Here is a 20,879-nt window from a genome sequence, read left to right on the forward strand (position 1 = left end):
TTCTCACTGGCAACCAGAAAACAGACACGTCATCACTGCAGTGAATGACTGGACTGGGCTTTCCCTTGCTGCTGTGCTCGATGTTAACGCTGGTTTGCCCAGCAGCCAGTAACCTCCGCTTCTCGCTGGGAGCCAGCAGTAAAGCAGCATTTACCACTGGCTTTTCTAGGCACACAGAACGTGCAGCTGCTTTGTTTTTAGTCACAAGTGCTTTATCTCTATACCCAGGGAAGTGTGGCGAGGGGTACCTCTGAGGTAAAGGCAGGATGAAAACAGGACACAGGCGGTCAGCGTGCTTATGGGGTACCAGAGTTATGTTCCCTCTGCAGAGCATCAGTGGAGCACAGTGGCAGCGATCAGCAATGAATTATAAGCAAAAGCCTGGATGTTTCAGAGGTCAGGACTCACTGGGAAGACATACTAGTGCTGCAGCAGCACTACTCAACCACTACTCTGCCAATGAGTAACTGAAAAACTAATGTTTTGTAGCAACAATTCAACATGGTATTTTGAAGACAGCAAAACCTGGGAAACTCCTGACACATTTGCTCATGAGGAAAAAGCAACTGGCATAATAAGATTTTCTGAAACAGAGTTGTTTATTCCATACAACTGATTGCAAAGATCTGCAACCTGCTTGTAGCTACTGACCCCAAAGGGTTTCTAATGTACCTGAGCAAAGAAATCAAGAAACACGCTTGCTTTCTTCTTTGGAAAGAGATCAGGAAGTTCCTGAACCTGAACTTGACTGTTCGGGCACAAGCCAGAGAAAGCCTTGCTAAAGTCAAGGTAAGCAACACGCACTGCTCTTCCTCTGTCCACTCAGTTACTCACACACCACTAGAAAGGTACCAGGTCAGTGCGGCATGATTTCACCCTTTGCAAACCCATGCTGACTCCTCCCTACCAAATTCTTGTCCCCAGCATCTTTGGAAACGGCTCCCAGAGTACGTGCTCCGCCACCTTCCCAGGCAGCGCGGTGAGGCTGCAGTTCCCAGCTCCTCGGTCTTGCCCTTCTTGAAGATGGGACAGACATTCCCTGTCTTCCAGGCCTCAGAGCCTCCCCCAAGTGCCATGCCCTCTCCTGCTTCATCAGGAGTGTCCCCACAGTGACACTGGGGATGGACTTTTGGGTGCAGGAATTGCCTGGACTTCTCTGTACCCCCCTCACACCTCATCGTAACTGCTATCAATGCCGGTTATGGCAGATGCCAACACCGAATTTCTGTTCTGCTGCTCCACCAGCCAAGAGCTCTCCCCTCTCACTAAGAGCTGGCAGCAGAGAGCGGTGAGGAAACTTGAGCACAGGTCACGTCTGAGTTTATCACAGTGACTGACAACACAACGTGAATGTCAAGATGTTCTGTCCCTGCTTCCTCTGTGGAGAGACACTAGAAAGTAGCAAAAGCTGAACTTCTCTTTGACCACTCTAGTGCAGGCTGGAGAAATTTCGTTACACCTTTTTCCTTTGCAGGGGATTAAAACCTGTGGGATTTCCCAGCGTTTCACGGCCACCAGAAGCTCACCTGCTACCTTCTGCCCAAACCACAAGGAGGATTGCTCTAAAATACAGGGAAAGTCTGGGAACTGATCATGAGTACCGCAACACCAGCCTGCGGTCTTAACACAATTGTGGAAAAGGACATACACACATGCTGGTCTTTTGCCTGGCCTCCAGGACAGGCTGAAGGTGCAGCGGTGAACAGAGCTGAAAGGAGCAGAGCGCTCTGGAGAGCTGTACGGTTAGGGAAAGGGGTAGAAAGCGATGTCAAGAAGGGGAACGATAAAACAAAGACATATATTAGATGACAAAGTTTATTAAATTTCAAGCTGAAACAGAATATCTGGAATTAAATACGGTATATTAACTTCACAAATATGTATTCATATAAAAAGGAACAGCGTCACAGCAACATTCATTGCTTTCCTCACTGCCTGTTAACTCAAGTCCTTGAATTAGTGGGTAAAACCCCCAAATTTTTCCAGTCTTAATTGATCTCGGGACAACCATTCTTCCTTTCCCAGAACTGGGACTTTGTTCTGTCATCTTCTGATCACTACTGACTTCTGTGGACAGGAAATGACAATGTAGATCTTCAGTAACAGGTAACTCCCTGAAATAAGTAAACCTGCTTCTTTTATTGACACAAATGTCCCAGAACACTGGCTACCATCTGGGCTACAGCCACCACATCATCAGCTGCTAGCAGCAACAAAAAGATTGGCTGTCCTATCATACAAGGTTTGGAAAGTACTGAGGAGACTGGAAGTTAATATTTTAACATTCATTTTTCCCACACATGAAGTGTTTCAGGTACAGCACAGCTGCTGATGTAGTAACTGGGAATGTCTACAGCTGCAGCGACCTTTAATACGAACCCCAAGATGAATACCGTGAGGGGCCATGGGCACAAACTGAAACACAGAGGGTCGGGGCTGAACATCAAGAAATGCTTCTTTCCGATCAGGGTGACTGGGCACTGGCACAGGCTGCCCACGGAGGCTCCACCCTGGGAGATGCTCAAAAGCCAGCATGGTCCTGGGCAACCAGCTCTGGGTGCTCTTCCCTGAGCAGGGGAGCTAGAACGGATGACCTCCAGAGGTCCCTTCCAACCTCACCCATTCTGTGGTTCTGTGATCCAAAACAAACATACCAAACCCACCACATAACTCTCTTGGCACTGCTACACACTCACAGTAATGGTAAACCTAAGGCGCATAAGGTGACAGCAACGTAAAGTGCCCCGTCCTCCAGCATGACCACTGGTAAAGATTTCACTTTATCGGCAGAAACAGTCACGGCATCTGGACTGAAGCAGCAGGCTCAAATCACATCAAACGATGTCCTAAGCATTAAAGTAACACTGGAAACATTAAAAACACATAGGGCGAAAGGATTAAGCAGAACAAAGGGAATGCTTTCGTTAAAACACAGAACATCAGTGGAGAAAAAATAATGCATCTACCTTAATAAGAAACATTCTGACAATTCTGTCACGCTCAAGAATCAAGGTGAGTCATTCTGCTAGTCAGAAAAAAACAGGTGTGCTTCTTAGGGTGAGTGCAAAATAAAACACCTATGCATCAATAAACCAACAGGCAAGTGCAATGTGCTTGACATTCATTTAATAGAATTCACATTTGGACTGCAATAAACACATTTTCACATCTGAACTGTGGGATGAGAAACTATAGACGCGCTATGTAAACAAAATCCTTTCCGGAGCTTTTTTCCCAGCATTTTGTTCAAATCAGGTAATTTTTGGTTAAAACATCGCGGTACTCCTGTACTGCCCTGCAAAGGGGATCCTGGTCAACGTGGATACTTTTTGAAGATCCATCGGAAAATACCATGGGAGAAGCTCCAGCAGATCCAGCTTCAAGTTCAGCAGTGGCTAGGGAGAAGAGAAACAAGATTCCGGTGTTGCTTTTACACTAGACAGGGCCAAATCAGTCACTATGAAAACATCATGGATAACTGGAGAGACTATAATCCAGAAAGAGATTTAAAAACTTCCAAGGGATCGTAACAATCAAAGGGCTAGGCACAAAGGAAGAAACAATCTTTTTCCACATTTGCTTACCAGTCAACAGTATTTCTAAAGCCAGTGAAAGAAATTCTATAGGCTACACAGCGAACGTCTTCAGGGAATCCACAAATGACTCCTGCTTACACCAGTGCTAAACTGAGCCCCCCTGCAGATCTCTCGAACCTCCAGTATCTGTTTTCCTTGAATGTTCAAAGCAGTGATTTATTGGAACTCTACTCCTAAAAACCAGCTTCTGCCTTCTCTGTGACAAACTTAAAAAGAATCCGCCGGTGAAAACGCAAACACCTTTGCAGTGCAGTCAGGCCAGGACAAGTCTCCTAGCCTGGCACTTTCTTTGAGGGGCGTCTTTGTAACTCACCCTGGCAAAACCCTCTTTCCTCCACAAAAACACATACTCAATGACAGCAAGCCCACCTTTCCTGTTCTTCTCCAGCCACGTTTTTCAGACAAGGTCCTGAAACCAAACGCACTCTATGACACCTAGCAGATGCACAGTCAGGTTCAAAATGCACATGGATGAAATGCAATGGCTTTGTGTCCATTCGGACACAGGGAACGAGCTGTGAAGCTACAGCTGAACACTCTCTGTATTACTAAAAGCATGCAGGAACAGAAGGAAATTCTCACAGGGGCTACCTGCTTTGAAATAGCACCAGTCACTGCAAAGCAAAGCAGTGACTCTGGAGGAACGACTACCCTGAAACAGGTGGAATTCCTCTTTCGACACCTGGCCTCATATTATAGAGCATGTTTCATGCTATGTGTTAAAAGCATTCAACTCATCTTATGTTTGCCTAAGTGCTACTAAATCATTTTTTCCTAAAGAAAGGGTATCTTTCATCACTGATTATATTTTTCTTGCTTATTCAAAAAAGACTGCAACATAAGCTACAAATACAAGCAATGAATAAGAAACAGCAAAAAACCAAGGTCCAACAGCAGAGAATGTGCAGGGTATGATTTAGTGCGGAATGCAACTGATGCACATGGAAGAAGCAGTGATGGCTGAAGTCTATAAACATCTTCTCTCAGGGCTTCTTTTACGTTTGACGTTTGTGCTCAAGGATTCACTCTAGAAAAATGTGACTTCAGCTTAAACCAAGTGCACCCGTGTAGAGGAAGTGGGTTAGTTTTCTCTGCACTTGTCTTTTTCAGGCAACTGCATAACATTCTACACAATCTTTTGGTAAGCTGGAATTTTTCACATTCAAGTCTAAACTGGAAAGCTAGCAGAAAAACCTCCCTGTGCTTAGCACAGGAACTTCACAGCTTTCAAGCCATTATGTTCAAGAGTAGGAACACTCCTCTTTTTCCTTAAAAATGCCCCTAACATAGTGACACATTACCTTGTTTAAGTTCTTTAGCGATTTTTTCATCTAGTTCCTGCCGTACCTAGAATTATACAGAAAATACAGTTAATATTTTAACAGTTACGTTTTTCTAATATTAAACTTCTAAAACATTCTTAAAATCCACACATGAGAGAAAACCTAAAAATATAATTCCAAATAGACACATCTTGGTTTGGGGTTTGATTTCTACTGAAGAGAAACTTTTGGTCAGTCGGGCTGCACCTGCCTCATTGCTCAGCAACGTTAACAAAACAATTTATAACTCACCAGCTGGATTATTACTGGGCATTTAACAAAATACACAGGAAGAAAGCAAGAAAGCCTAGCGCAGTTATTGCAGTGAAGGTATGGCTGAAGTTTATCATCAAACACACGAACAGAATGTCAGCTACATGCCGAGATAGTTACAAATGCCACCCACAGGGACAAATCAGCCAGTTGAGGCTGGCTTCTGCAACTTCACAGAGAGAAGAGCTGCACCAGCAGCTGCTGCAGGATTGACATACACCATTTGTATAGAAAAAAGCGTGTGCCAGTATTCTTCTTTTCTCCACCTTAAGATGGGAAATTGAAAGAGCTCCTACAGATGATGCCAAAACTTCTTTATTGTTATTGCAAATACCACGACACACATTTATAAAAACATAAAAGCACACACAATTTTTTCTTGCAAACTGTGTACTAAGAAAAACAACCGCAGCTACAGCTTCTACGCAGCGAGTGCTGTGGGGTTTATTATGTAGCTGGAATCAGCCTGGATCACTACAAAGGAGCACTTACGCCTCTTCTCCCCTAGAAAGTGGGTATTGTTACCAATTAAGTTATTCTCACTTATGATTCTGCCTTCAGAAGCCTTCACAAGAAGGAATCACACCTCTTAATTTAAGAGTCACAGTCCAAGCGCTATATGCTGCTGTTTACATTTGATGATACCTGCTACTCCTACATTTTTTCCATCAAATTTGTGACACGCAGAAGTGAATTTCAAAACAGATATCATACAGCTTCCAGGGCTACGATGGCCATAAAGATGCTGCAGGGCTTGGACCTCGTGAGCTATATGGAGAGGCTGAGAGCTGCAACTGTTTCTTTACTGGAGAACAGGAAAACTCAGAGGGACCTTATCTATGTGTATAAATACCTGGTGGGGGGAGTACAGAAGATGGAGCCAGACTCTTCTCAGCGGTGCCAAGCAAAAGAACAGGAGGAATAGGCACAAATCCAGATAGAGGAAATTTTAACACAAGGATTTTTACAATTATTATTTTTAAAAAAATTGTAAGCATAGACAGACACTGGAACAAGTTGCCAGAAAAGGTTGTGGAGTGTCCATCCTTGGAGATGTATAACACCTGGCTGACAGAACAGTGAGAAAACCTGCTGTGGCTGACCCTGCTTTGAGCAGGGGTGACGTTGGACTAGATCATCTCTAGAGGCCCCTTCCCCTCACTCATTCTGCGACTCTCTTGATTTTAGTACTGAATTCCTGGGGGAAGGAGCATTTATTTTATGAAATGAGCAGACCCACCTAGCAGCATAACAACAACAACAAGAACGGAAACACTGCACAGGGTACTCAACAGCACAGAGAGAGCAAGAGCCTCAGGAAGGAAACCACTCTGCTTACCCTCACAAGAGGAGCAGTAACAGGCAGTAACTGCAAGGGTCAAAGGAGCGGGGCTGTAAACCAGCGAAGCGGAGGGAAGGGCTCTCTCTCCAGGAACACAGGGATAGCTGGGACCACATTCACCAGATCCTGCAGGAGAAGCACCACTCTGTGATACTTCATTGAAATACTCTGTGCCAACAGAGCTGCATGAACAATGGAAAAGGACCCCCCAAATTTCTAATTGTTTTCAAGCAGGTACAAGCAGAAGCAAAATTCCGGGGAGAAAGGACCCCCTAACTCCTGAGACGAGACACAGGTAACAGAAAAAAGCAGGAAAACTAATGCCTAGACCAAAATACGGCCCAAACCCAGGACCAAGCCCAAGCAAAGTCGTAGTAGTTAGTGGTGTTAGAAGAAACCACCTTCCCTGGTTTCCTGAGTCTTCACAATGACTAGAAGGTCCACAGGACCCTCCGCAACATGTACGAATCAATCAAGAGAAGAAAAAGGTCTTGTTTTCCTCTTATTCATTCCATCAATGTCTTTGTGATTCTCATCCATGTCTGAGGGAAGAGAAATAGGTGGAAATAAAGCCAACACACTGATTTCTGAAAAGGGAATGAATGAAGAGCCAGGCAAAATACACCTCCGAGGACCTTAACTTGCCTCCACTTTTCTCCTTCCCCCCAACCCCCTGGGAAAGGCATCACAGCTGAGTGTCCCAAACCTCCTGAGCAGGTACTTCTCACCTCACTGCACATCTCTTCAGGCGGTAACACACCAGGTGTTCATTTGCAGCAGGCACCTTCTCAACAGTTCTTTTTCAGAAAGTGGTGTTGACTTACTAATCCACACAGGCTGCTTTAGCACAGAGTAAGCTGGATCCTGTAAGACTCCGTGAAATGATGCTCCGAGTCTGGAGTACCAGTACTGTTCTGAAGTTGAGTTCCTAGACACAACTGCTGCGACCACCAAGAACTTTTTGTATATCAGAAGTGGCAAGGAGGGTAAACCAGCCTACTCCTAGAGCTCAAAGTTCCATTATAACAGATTAAATCCATAGACTATCATCTCACAGATGGTTAACTACCACAGAAGCCATTGCATTACATCTCACAGATGGTTAACTACCACAGAAGCCATTGCATTACAAATACATAAAGCAGAGAAGTCCCCTGCAGCAGTCATTCTTTCACTTGGACAAACTAAAGTTCAAAATATGCGCAGTGTTAGGAAAATGTGAATACATCAGTAAGTTTTAATCAAAACCTAACAGCATAAACAGACAACATTTCCAGTATAAAATACCATCCCAACATTAAACAATGCTGGCTGCAAACCTTGCCATGTATCTGGCTGCAGAGAAGAGAGGCGGACAGATTTTTGATGAAGGAGCTGAAGAAGAAAGAAAAACGGCCTGAAGTTCACAGGTCTTCAGTGAGAAACAAGAACGTGGCCTACATGTAAATGAAGCAAGTAAAAAAGCTAACAACAAAGACTGCTACAAGAGTGCAGAAAGCCAAATCAGAAATGGAACAGAAATTGGAAGATGAAGTAGGAAGCAGACATTTCCCTTCCCACATTAAACTGGTTTCATTTATCCACTGATTCACCCTGGTTGCAGAGTTCACTGTTCTTGTCTGTCAAGACACCCATGTTCATTTTCACCAGCCTTTGGCACAGCTGTTAGGATTTAAGCTTGACATTTGTTAAACCTAACAACAGGACTCCAGTCCCAAAACCTCCTTGCAGCACTTGCAGGAGACATTCCTTGCCTTAGTCTATGGACTAAGGGAGCAGGTCTGAAATACTGAATTGCTAGTTGCTACGGTCACTGTCTAATTACATGCACAGAATTTGTCAAGTACTTGTAATTTATTCCACATTACTGAAGCTCTAATACAAATAAAAAACACCAAAAAAACCCGAAGACATTGCATGTGATTGGGATTCTACTGGTTAATAAGCTTGTGCCAATATGAACTTTTTTTGTATTTTTAAAGATACTTTTGCACTTCAAGGTTATTCATTTCTGTAGCGTATATATTTGATAAAGGGGAAGGGGCTATACTGTAATGGAACACATTTCTTTATGCTTTTTTAAGAATAACACGCTCATTTTTTGCTGAACTTGTGATATGACCATCTTCAACATGTACGGCTCTATGTGTAATCACTGATAGTCATGCTTAATGTTTAGGAAAACGGTGCAATCTTTCAAGCCTTTAAACACCAAATTCCTTAGTTAAGTCTAAAGAAGAAACTGTGTCCACTTGCTACTGGAGCACTTCTTCCTCTTGTCAGCATCATTTACCAGGTTTTTTTCCAACAGCTGCAGGACCAATGAATGAATACCATCATTTTGAATAATAGCAGTGTGAACTATTTTCACCTCTTTGCCCCTGAAGCTATTTCAAAGCTTCTGCACAAACGAAATTCACACAAACATCTTCCCCTTCAGAATGGCTGGCATGTTCCCTACTTCCAATAGCCCTTCTCACCTTGAGGAAGCTACTACAAGGAACACCAAATCTGCAGAGAGCTTTGACTAAAAAAAAGAAGCCTCAAAGGACTGCCTGAGGCACACTGCAATTTCAGCTTCTTAACTCCCTGTCATTTAGAGCTTCAGTGGCAGAAACATGTGTCATCTCCAGCCAAGGCAGCACTGCGCATCCTGAATTTAAAGGCAAGGCAAATTCTGTAGAAGGGAACCAGGTTAGTGGGAAAACAAAGCTGAGGCATAACTGAAGTAAACAGTGAAGAAAAGGCTTAGAGTCAGAGAAATTCTTCTGTTTTGAAACAGTCTGGTGAACAGACAGAATACTAGGCAGCACAACCAGCAAAGCATTTCAAAATAGACTAAAACTATAATCTCTGATTTCTTCCCTCATGCTCCAACTTGCCTCCTGAATGGCACGGGACTCCTGCGGAAATGACAGCACAGACTGTGCATCTGGTGATTTTGCACTTGGAAACTGATTGAGATTTGCCACCCATTATTGTATGCAGAGGGATACATGCAGTTTTTCCCTTTTGTTACTTCCTGACTTCAAAGTCTTACGTTCCAATTCAATCCTCTTTTCTCAGATGCATACTGCACCCGACTGAGAACAATTCAGCCTGCAGTTCTAAGTGAAATACTCACCTAGTCCTCTAGCAACTACTGCACCTCTGAGAACTCAGTTCCTTTCTTCTGAAGGACTCCAGAGAAGACCAGGTTTTAAGACTTCCCTGAATACACTGAATGTCAGGTGACTTCAGGCTACAGGCAGTGCCACTACAATTAGTCTCAGTTGTTCCCTAACTGGTGATAACAGGAAGAAATATCATAAAGAGATGTGCAGCTGGATTTAGTAACAGGGAGGTTATTCTTTTTTTCCTGTTTCTTCTTCAAAAAAAGAAACCACAACTGTTAAACCCTTTTCTTTTAAACTAGGACAGCTTTTTTCCTAGAAGTGGGATGGTTTCCTCCTTTGCCTTTTTCTTCTTGTAACATCTCGCTCCCATCTCTCTCTCTTTTTCCCCTGCCCTCACGTGCTCCCTGCTCCCTGTCCCTCTTGTTCCCTTGTCCTGGCTTTCTCCTTACTTCAGTTTTGTAGTGGATCCCTGAATTTTGCCTCCTTTCTGCTGCTTGCGTGCAGAATAATCCCTGCAGGTGGTACAGTACTAATTGCCTCCCATGTTCTTTATGCAGCGTTATGTCCACCCCTCTGACACAAAAAACACATTCGCAACGATACAGAAAAGTTCATCTCTTAACTGCCGCTGCTACGCATTACCTACACACCGCTTTGTCCATTTTTGTTTTGTTGTTTGGTTTGTTTTTTTCTTTTTCTTAAGCCAGGCACAGTATGCAGACACGTTATTTAAATGGATTCTTTCCAGTGTAGGTGGGACCACCGAACCAGGGTAAGGCTTAAAAGTGAGCGAATGCTTCTCACATCCATTCAACAACAGAATATGCGAGGGACAGACACTGACTGAACAGGCAAGCTTGCCCATGCCTCAGTCCTATGCTAGGTGGGAAACGGATTACAACGACTGACATCTGGTTTCCAAGTCTCATATCACGTTTACGTGATATTACGTCTGTGAGGGATGTGCTATCATGCTGACTGCTAATTACAGGGCATACTTTGACCAGAGGTACGCAGAGGTTGCAGCTTTTGTACAAAATCAGAAAGCTCTGTAGACTTCCTGAGGAGCAGTTACATATAACACCACATAGCAGGACCCACAAAATCAAATGCCTCCTATGCACAGCATACGTCCCGCACTCAAGTGAGAAGTTACGTGTCCTGTTCATACCATCCTAGTTTTGAAGCATCCCTTTGTTGGTATTGTACTAAAACAAGTTCCGGTGAAGAAACTGCTAGCATGAACATCAGTGAAGGAGGAAAAGGTGTCTCAAAGAAAGATGTCTGATGGGATTTTGCACTCATCATAAAGTTAGCTGTTTTAAAAAAGGTCATCCACAGAATGGCTTGGGTTGGAAGGGACCTTAAAGATCATCCAGTTCCAAGCCCCCTGCCATGGGCAGGGACACCTTCCACTAGACCGGGTTGCTCCAAGCCCCACCCAGCCTGGCCTTGAGCACTGCCAGGGATGGGGCATCGGCACTAAATTTTACTGAAGAGCTTCTTTGGCAGCTTCCTATGCCACAGTATTCTTCATCACAGTTTCTCTTGGAAAAGAATGTTGTTACGCAGTCCGTCATTTAGATCTCAGTATTTTTTGGTCTTTGAGCACTTCTGGAAATTTGTATAACCCTGATGACCAAAAGTCTTCGTTTCTACCACCTAGTTGTGTACTGTTTTGATGAGCAATTTGGTTTAGCATATTAGAGCATATGGTTTGGAACTAGAAATGGATTCTAACTTTAGACTGAAAAGCACAACCTTGCTTACAGATACTCTTCAACACTAGTTGAGAACAGTATTTAAAAACGCTTACCTTAGCCACATAGGCTTCAACTCTGTTTCTTGACGGTAACGTATTCATGGTCGGGGTTAGGAAGCTTCCTGCTAGATTTAGACTTCTATTCAGTGCCGGATTGTTGCTAATATGTCCCAGTTCAGTTGAATACAGAACTGGACCACTGACAGCGCTGCTTGCAGTTAAAGGTTTGCTTCTATGGCACTCCTGAAGGAGCTTAGCGTTGGCTTCTGCTAGTCTCTCATTAGCTCTGAAACATTCAGAAGCATACAAAGAATTATCTTTGGTAATAACACTTCCGCAAAGTTACCCTCCAGGTCTTTGATTATTATCTGACTTCTGAAAGTGGAAGGGATTAAGAGAGTCCAAAAAAATCTCCATAACTGGATCTGTTTTTTTTTTGGAGAGCCTATTTCTAAGTAGTCACTCTACCTGCAAGAAGCAGCAAGAGTTAACCAATACCTTGGACTTCTCAGCATTAAGGCCTCAAAGCAGTCTGTGCACACCGTGTGTTTACATAGCTCTTCCTGAAAGGTACATCACCTGCATAAGAACTCTGGGCTACCCTTCCTTTCCCAAAGAAAGCTGAAACCTATGACATGCGGCTAAAATGGAAGCCAAAAGATTTTTGTTGTTCTTCTTCATAGCATCAAATGCCGTTCTCTGAAGGGCCTATCCTTATTCAAGCAGTAAAGGACATGACATTATCTTTTCTGCCATACTTAGAGTAAGAAGAGGAGATTAGAGACTGGCAAAAAGGCTGCCTGTTAAACTCAACTTCAAAAATACCCTATTAACGCCCATGATCGGTGGTGTTACTGCTGGAACACTGAAGAGAAATGAAGATAGTTCCAATGAACAGGGGGGAGCCTTAAGGTACTTTCATCACAAATATGCTACCTTATGCATAATGCTGACCAGATGTAGAAAAGGTATTTAATGAAGAAAACTGCTTGAGGAAAAAGTAGTATCTTATTATCACCCCAAAAGAGCAGGGACTTACCTTTCCAGTTTTTTTGCTAGGCATCTTCCATTTTTAACTTCCTCCAGATACAGGTCTTTATATTTTTCCGCTTCTGCCTGTGCAGATTCTTTTTGAAAAATACTGTCTTGTTGGGTATTTTTTATCCTGTCCAATTCACGTTCGAGGTCTCCAATTCTGTGTTCTAGCTGGTTTGTCAGCAAAGCATGACGACTGGCTCTGACTTGTTCTAATCTGTCCTGGGAGGCTGCCTGCATCTGAAGTAGATAGACACTTTCAACCACTGCAAAGAAAAAGAGAACTCTCCTCGCCAGTCAATTGTGTGCACCCAATTTCAAGGGCCCAGCTCTATTCAGCAAGGCAACTGTGCCTCCTCACTGCCATCAGCGACCAGGGCAGAACCCTGGAACTACCACACCAAATGATTCTTTTCATTCAGAAAGAACCCCCATCTTAGCACTATTACTCATCAAAGCTACTGATGGAAGAACACTATCTCTGTAGGACAGGGCATAGCATTCCTCAAAGAAATCATGGAGATGCCGCACCCCCAGCCCCCACCCTGCAGCTTTGGCGACTTCTTTTCTGAGCGTTGCCCCTTGTGCAATGACTAAGGAAGATGTGTATGGCTGGCTGTGACAACTCTAAGTTGCAATACCCATTCAAGGATAAAAAATGACAACAAGACCTAAACAATGAGAACAGACCAGTGGACAGTGATACCCCTCCAAGAACTGCAAAATGAAAACCTACCTTGGGCAAGTTTTTGATTCAGGGCCTGCAGGCACACTGCACACCCATGAAAGCATCTTGCCCAACCATATTCCCTTCTCCCACTGCCCTTCAGGAAAAACAGAAGTACAGCGTAATACATGGAATCAGGTACCACCACCACCCCTAAAAATGACAACCAAAACAGAAGTCTATAACAGACACACACAAGAAATTAACTTACCTGCAAAAACAGATTGACTTCTTGCAGTTTTTGCCTTATTTCTTGTGCAGCTCGTTCTTCCACCTCTCTTTTGTATTGTTCTATTTGGCTGCGATCCACCATGTTAGTCTCCATATGGTGTTTGAGATTAGCCACCTCTTCTTTCAGCTGGCTTTTGCTCTTTTCCAGTTTTTCATGGCTCCCACGCATGGTGGACAACTCCTCTCGCAAATCATGATTTTGTGCTTCTAGCTGCATGCCTTTTTTAGACTCTATCTCCAGCTGCTGGGAAAGTTCATCAACCTGTAGACAGAAAAGGGGAAAAAAACAGGAAACTCAGAGGGATCTAAAATTAGTCAAATCTGTGAAAATTGGTAAAGGAGTTGGCCATCAACACTGTATTTACCATCTGCTGATTCAGTGTTAAAACAAAAGCGAAACCAGGCTCTTCTTTTAAAACAAGAACAGCTTTCACATCATTTCTGACAGCATTCCTCAGGTTCCCATCCTTCCTCAGTTCTGCAGTGGGTCACAGACCAAGAGGTACCAAACCAGCGGCATTACACCCGCAGGGCTAGGCTGAAAAGCACTAGGGCTATTCTTCTGCGAGATGTTCATACGATCATAGGAAATCAAACACACCCATACCCAGTTACATCACCGCCACATTCTGGTTTCATCAGAAAAAAACCCCATGTATCATGCTTCAGAGGAACTGTCACATGCTGTCACACGGTCAAAGCTTCATCACAGAACTGACAAGACAAGAAACGGATACCCTTTCCTTCCATTACGCTAATAGATCTGGAAATAGTGGTTCAGAACACCGCTTTTGCAGCACTGGTGGCAGAAGACAGTCTCTTTAGGTCAAAGCTACAGTTTGTTTTCAAAAGATTTCCAGGAAATATCAGACTTCCCATGGGTCCCAATGGTCAACTACAGCTTCTATCCCCTTCTTTCCCCCTCCAGAAACATCCATCGTCTATACCTATTAACTATAAAACATGATATCCCATCATCTTTTGTTTTTAAAAAAGTGGGGGAAATCAGCAGAGTCAACACTTGAAAGAGTCTCTAAAATACGTAGAAACTTTACACTTATTTAAAATTGCCCAAACGTAATTCCGTTCCCTGTCATTCAAAATAGCTCTTCCAACAGGAACACAAATATGCTGCTAACCTGTGAACTAAAAATGAGCCACTCTCAAGGCAGTTGACTCATTCTACAATAGTATCTTCTAAAAAGGAGCATAACTTTGAAACACAGCTACTTTAGCAACAAATGAGCGGAGAAGCAGATAAAAGGTTCCATGCTACCAAACAGCCAGAGCAACCTCAAAAGCGTTTCTGGGTCTCCATGACAAGGGAAAGACGGACTGAGTCAGCTACTAGTAAGCAATAAGTTACTGCATTCATTTTTTCTGCATCACCTCACACTGCATCGTGCCCTGGGAAGCAAAGACACCATTCCGAAAAGCAAACCCCCACCTGCCTCCTGCTCAACTCGTGCCCGAGACAGGCTTCAGGGGGTGACCTTGGGCAAGGCCAACTGCACAGAGTTGTTCCGAGTGACGGTGGCATTACTCCCCTCTCTTCCGAGAGGGAATGCATCCGTCGGAGCCCGACGATGCTGCCACGGCCTCAAGCTGCAGCCAGGCCTGTGCTGGGCCTTCACTGCTCTCAGCCCTGGCCCTCACCCATGGACGGACGTTCCAGTAGGACTGCAGACCTGCCCATCCCTATGGACCGGCCTGGTGATCTGCACTCTTGGAGGACTCTGCTTACTGTCCCCAGAACTGTCCCCAGAACTCTTCTGCTCTTCTTGGTGAGGGCCTGTGGGGCTGATCCCTGGCCCGTGTGGTCACAGACCCTGCCAGCCTTGCTGCGGCTCTTGCTTTGCCCTTCCTCTGCAGGACAGCCTACCCCTGATGCGCCCTCGCAGATACTGCTGTGTACGTAACACTTCCATCTTTACCCCTAAGAGCTACATCAGTATTACAGTCGCCTACTACTGTGACCATAGAAGGAACATCAAAAACCAGCCAAATAATTTCAGAAATACAGCCAAGAAAACAAAAGTCAAAGTCAACAACATGAAAAGAAGTACGAAGAAAGAACAGAGGTTCCAAAAGAAAAACCACCACCACCAAAATAACCCAAACAAAGCAAAGCTCACCTTTGCTCTTAATCTGTCAGCTTCATTGACCATTTCAGAATACCCGTTCTTCATTTCTCCCTGCAAATTCAGCTGGGACAGTCCCCCTCTCTCCTCATACACCCTTAGTTTCTTCGTAGCCCTGCACAGCAGCCTCTTCAACCTGCACAGCAAATTAGTCACAAAAACAATGAAGCAAAGAAACAAAACTGGACTTTTTCACATACTCTCATGTAAACAGCACAGACATGGCTTGCTTCATCTTTAACATGCTTGACACACCAGGAATTACCAGGAAAAACCAGTATTCCTGTGCCACATATGCTTGGAGAGTCCAGATTTCACCTGAAAAGAGGAATGAAAGACTCCCTTTTTCCCCGGAGAACTGCAGGGCAACGTGCATCTGCAGTTGTTTTGGCAGCTATTGAAAACTAGGGGCTGGTGTACAGAAGTACCTTGCAAGAACTAACGCGAGGCTGGCATCTGCTCACAGTTAGGTACACCTATTTTTTACATTACAGTTCAATAAAACATGACTTCTACGCAGGGATACCTCTTCACCACGCTAAAAAGCCGTACCTCTTACAGTCTTTCTGCAGATCGAGGTTTCTTTTCATTTCTTGGTCCAGACGTAGTTCAACTGCGTGTTTCAACTCTACCAGCTTCTTCACTTCCTTTCTTTCACTCTCACACTTTCAAAAGAGAAAAGAAAGATGTATCACACACACAGAGCACAGGAAAAATACCTACGTACAGTCTGTGCATCTGGCGCTCTCCACAGAGAAGCTGCTGGACATCTCTATCTGTTAGCCACGTTCCACAGAATGCCACAGGACAGAATTCCTGAGGATATTCCATCCCTTCAGGTTTCACATCAAACAGACCAATACGTAACTACAGAAACAGATGCCCTCGCTGAAGCAAAGGCCATCCTCTTCTAGACAAAAAGGTGGAAAAGATGCTGGAGAACACTTTTGGCAGTGCCTCTGCTCACAGTAGGGATTACGTAGGTATGCACTTCATGGGACAACACTGACCCATCTAAAGCTTTCATGGGATCTTCCACCAACCAGCAGGCAGGGGCTTCTAGAGGAATCTGATCTTTTGGAGTTCTTCAACATTTTATGAACTAAGTAAGAAGAATCACCTTTCTTGACCAAAGCTTAGACTTGGATACCTTTTTTCTGCTCTCTGCTTAGATCTGAGGACTAACATCCCGTTTGCCAAAACCTTCCGCAATTCCGAGAGAAACATAACAAACCAGAACAAATCAGTATTCTTTGGTCCCATGCACATAACATACCAGGTACACTGTAGAAACAAAATAATTTCAAGAACGGACAAACTTTAAATTGTTCTTTCTAAGCATATCCTTTACCTCTCTTTCTACTTTGTCAGTCTCGTATTCGAAGACTTGTTCCCTTAAATCAGTACACTTGGCATTTAAATCCTTGTTTTGCTCTTCTATGAGATAAATTTGCTTTTCCCTATCAGCTCTGAGTTTGTTCAGAGTATCATTAAACCGGTCCTGCACATCATTCACTACTTCTTCTTTCATGATCCTCTTGCTCTGTGTATCTTCCAGCTGCTGACGCAGTAAAAGGTTTTCACCCTGGAGCTGGGCCAATCGCTCCTGCAAGGACTCCTGTTTTATTACAAGTTCGCTTACTGGATCTTTCTCAAGTTGTTGAGCACGATCACATTCCTTTGCCTGACGCTGGGCTTGACTTAATTCTTTTTGTGTCATTTCTACAAGCAAAGTTTTTTCTCTGAGGGTTTGCTCCAACTGGTGAAGCTCATTTTCTAGCCTATTAGCTTTGCTTTCAGCTTTACACAGCTGCTGAGACAAGCTCTTGTTGGCTTCTTGTGTGTCGGAGAGGTCATGATGGAGCTTGTCTTGCAAGCGATGCCATTCATCACGTTCTCTGTGAAATCTTTGTTCAGCATCCTTTTCTGATGACCGATGACGTTCAAGTTCTTGAACAGCAGCATTCAGGCGGGAATGAAATGATTTGATTTCTGTCTCTAGTCTGTCTTTACTTTCGTTTGTCTGCTCAAGTTTGGAAGTCAGCACTGCAGATTCTGTCTTTAGTAAGTCCAGCTGTGCATTGTACTGAAGAACCGTTTGTGTTAATGCTTCCTTGTTCAGTTTAAGTTCCTTTTTGAGAGCTTCATTTTTTTCTTTCAAGGTCTTATTTTCCTCTAAAGATTTTCCTTCTTCCTCCTGGTGCCTAAGTCTTACTTGATTGATTTCTAGCCTTAGCACAGCAATCTCATCTTGTAGTAACTGATTCTTGTACAACAGATCCTTTTCTCTCTCAGTGTTGGATTCCTGAATGACAGGGAACATGAATAAAGAGCCAATTGGGAAATGAATCTACAAAAAAAACTTCAGCAATAAATTGCATTTTAACATTTCTAATACTGAAGCATGACTTCAAAGATGAAGTTTCAGGCAATAAGCTACTCTGTGAACCCACGCACATGTACAATGTACGTACACAACGGAAGTGCAACATATCCTTAAAACCTAAATGAACATCCCAAATACACAATACCCCCTTAAATCTACAACCAAATAATAAAATTATTTAAAACATCTCAAGTGTAAAGCTTTTAAAATGACAGTGCTTTCTTGTATGTGCATGCCTTTATAATATTGCCTTTAAGGTTGAATTAGTTGTGCTACAGATCTGGTAAAAACAAGGCTAGAAAGGGTATTTTCCTTCTCAAATGTCTTCTGAACACTTATCCTTTTGTGTTACTGGAAGTTAGCTATGAAACTCAATCACCCCCGGAATGCAATAGTCCTGTATATTTCCTCTTTATGATATGTATAACTTTTTTCGACTTAAACACATTCATCCTACATTTATTGGGCAGCACAGCCAAGAACAAACAAGGCTTCCAAGCACTGCACATTCTTAGGAAATTCAGTAAACTCTTTTCAAGATCTCTTTGAATACAGTGTTTATGGTTGCTTTTTCTCCTCCAGTTACTCTAACTCCTACAGAGAGTTGAATTCATTGTTGATATTCGATCATAAAATTTCAGTATGTGGAGGTGGAAAAGAAAGGCATACTTGAAGTAAGTAAGTTCAATAAGGGAATAACTAAAAAAAAAAAAAAGCAATGGAAACACAAACACTGTCAAACAACTTTTTCCTGGCCAACCTTGACATAGGTAGCTAGGTGTCTCATTGCTAGAAACCCTAAAAAGTGATAATAAAATGTCTGTGAAATGACAAATAACAGATAGGTTAAGAAACGGGGTAAATAGTGTGTTCTATTAGTTTCCGACTTGCACAAGTAATTCAGGTACATACAGGAGTGATGCTGCTTTCCAGAACTTTTAAAGACATAAGAGAAAACAGGAAAGGTATTTACACAGTTAAGTTACACCGGTAAACAGTAAATAAACCATCAAGAAACACGGGAAGTTATATAAGATTTATTATGACTTTAAAACAAATATGGTGAAATCTGACTTATTCGAAAAAAAATATCTGCTTACCTCTGAATTTTTTCCTATAGATCTTCTTGTCTCTTCTTCTAGTTCCATTTGTCTCCCAAGGTGGTTGTTCAAAATTCCTTCTTGAAGGGCTCTGGCCCTCTTTTCCTGAGAGCGCTGTGTCTGTGTTTCATCATGTTCCTCTTCAACCTACAGTAATACAACTGCTTGCATCTCGAGAAAAATCAGAGCTAGCAATACATCTTCCCACTCTCCCCAGAATACCTGAAAAGATTTTTGATTCCCCACAGCTATGATAATCCACCTATAAAGAATAAATTTTAATTTTCTTCTGAAAATTTAAGAAGAAGAAATACAGGATGTTTTGTAGTAATTTCGAAAAAAGTCAGGCTTTGCCTGAAATACAAATGAAACCTAAATTCTGAAAAAGAAAAAGAGGATGAATAAACTGCAAAGCCAAAAAAAAACAACAAAACAAAACAACAACAGACCAATTGTGAACTAACTGTTCTCTACTGCCCTCAAAATTTGGCAATAGTTATCCAATGCCTCTTCCATGAACAAAGCACCTCCTTCTCTAGGCATACTGGAATACAAGTGAAAAGAAGCAGAAAAGAAAGTGTTTAATTCATTATTTAATATACCTGTTTCAAGAGCTTTCTCAGTGTTCTTATCTCCATTTCTAAATTCCTTGAGTGTAACTCAAGTTTCTGTTTCTCCTCCCTTTCTTTACAATATTGATCGTCTTTCCTTTGCAGTTTTTCTCTCATTTTCTCACAGAGCACTTCTACTCTGAGTCTCTTTGCTTCTTCTTGTTTCAAAGAACACCTGGGATTTAACAGAGTATTTGAGAAACAAAAGCACTGATACAAAAGTAGATGTTCCACATGATGAACTTGCAGAGACAACTCAAACCATAAAAAAACTTAAACGTTTCCAGATTCCATATTTTTACTGTACTTTTCAACTTTTTGAAGAATTCTAACTTCATTCCATTGTCCACGGTATCAGTTGTACAAAATACGGAAATAAACCATTGATTGATTTACCAGTTTTTTTGTAAGGTTACACAGGGAAATGCACACTAGTGTGTACACTTCCATCATAAAAAAATAAATCCTCTTCATATTAAAGCCATTATGTTGAAAAAGGAGTTTGTTGTCTCATCGGATCAAAGCATCATAAACTTTTACTATGGTTAACATACATTTTCTTAGTATACTGAGCCTACATATTACGGATTCAGTGACTAGAAGTAATACTGCTGAATCAGCACGCCACTTACCTATGGCAACAATTTTTCAGCAAGCCTTCTGTAAGGCTGCCCACAGACAGAACAAGCAGTTTCTGTTTACTCGAGAAGGATGTCAGTGTTCAAAACCAGATTCAGAAATGCATGGGGTTTAAGCTGAATACGATTAAAAACAGTTTTAAACCTCAGTTGGATCTACCTCTGGGAGAAACTACAGCAATTTCATTTTGAAGCTGACTTACAAGGAAAGCCTTATGGAAGGTCAGCTTCTTTACCAACTGAAACAATCAGCAATGAGCACTGACATGGTAAAAAACGGTCCATGGTGTGCCCACGGTACCCAAACAAGAAAGCAGCTTTGTATTTGGTCATTATTTTGACTATTTTTTCCCATATATTCACAACAGTGAACAAGAAAAAAAAATAATCAAGTGTCAACGTAAGGAAAGAACTGCCAATTGAAAGCCTGCTTTAGAAATTCTGCAAGACAAGAATCAACCACCACTAAAATTACTTGAAAGACTGACAGAAACATTTGTATTTGAATGGCGTATATTGCAAGGAGAAAGCTTTACATGTAGTTTCTAGTGTAATTTCGCAAAAAGTGTAACTTTTGAAAGTATAAATTTAACGCTGCT

General features: G+C 42.6%; 1 protein-coding gene across 1 annotated transcript in view; it reads right to left on the reverse strand.

The window, feature by feature from the left end:
• Positions 1 to 3,125: 3,125 nt before the first annotated feature.
• Positions 3,126 to 20,879, reverse strand: part of LOC308062179 (ankyrin repeat domain-containing protein 26-like) — a 46,253-nt gene continuing 28,499 nt past the window's right edge. The window contains exons 14-23 of the mRNA XM_080383236.1: positions 19,634 to 19,817; positions 19,032 to 19,178; positions 16,897 to 17,850; positions 16,098 to 16,210; positions 15,540 to 15,681; positions 13,385 to 13,666; positions 12,451 to 12,686; positions 11,466 to 11,697; positions 4,898 to 4,943; positions 3,126 to 3,395 (exon numbers count right to left, since the gene is read on the reverse strand). Coding sequence (XP_080239362.1) covers positions 3,247 to 3,395; positions 4,898 to 4,943; positions 11,466 to 11,697; positions 12,451 to 12,686; positions 13,385 to 13,666; positions 15,540 to 15,681; positions 16,098 to 16,210; positions 16,897 to 17,850; positions 19,032 to 19,178; positions 19,634 to 19,817 — 2,485 coding nt within the window. The 3' untranslated portion in view covers positions 3,126 to 3,246. The remainder of the gene's footprint in view (positions 3,396 to 4,897; positions 4,944 to 11,465; positions 11,698 to 12,450; positions 12,687 to 13,384; positions 13,667 to 15,539; positions 15,682 to 16,097; positions 16,211 to 16,896; positions 17,851 to 19,031; positions 19,179 to 19,633; positions 19,818 to 20,879) is intronic.

Source organism: Falco punctatus (assembly GCF_963210335.1).
Source record: "Falco punctatus genome assembly, chromosome: 4".
Taxonomy (NCBI): Eukaryota; Metazoa; Chordata; class Aves; order Falconiformes; family Falconidae; genus Falco; species Falco punctatus.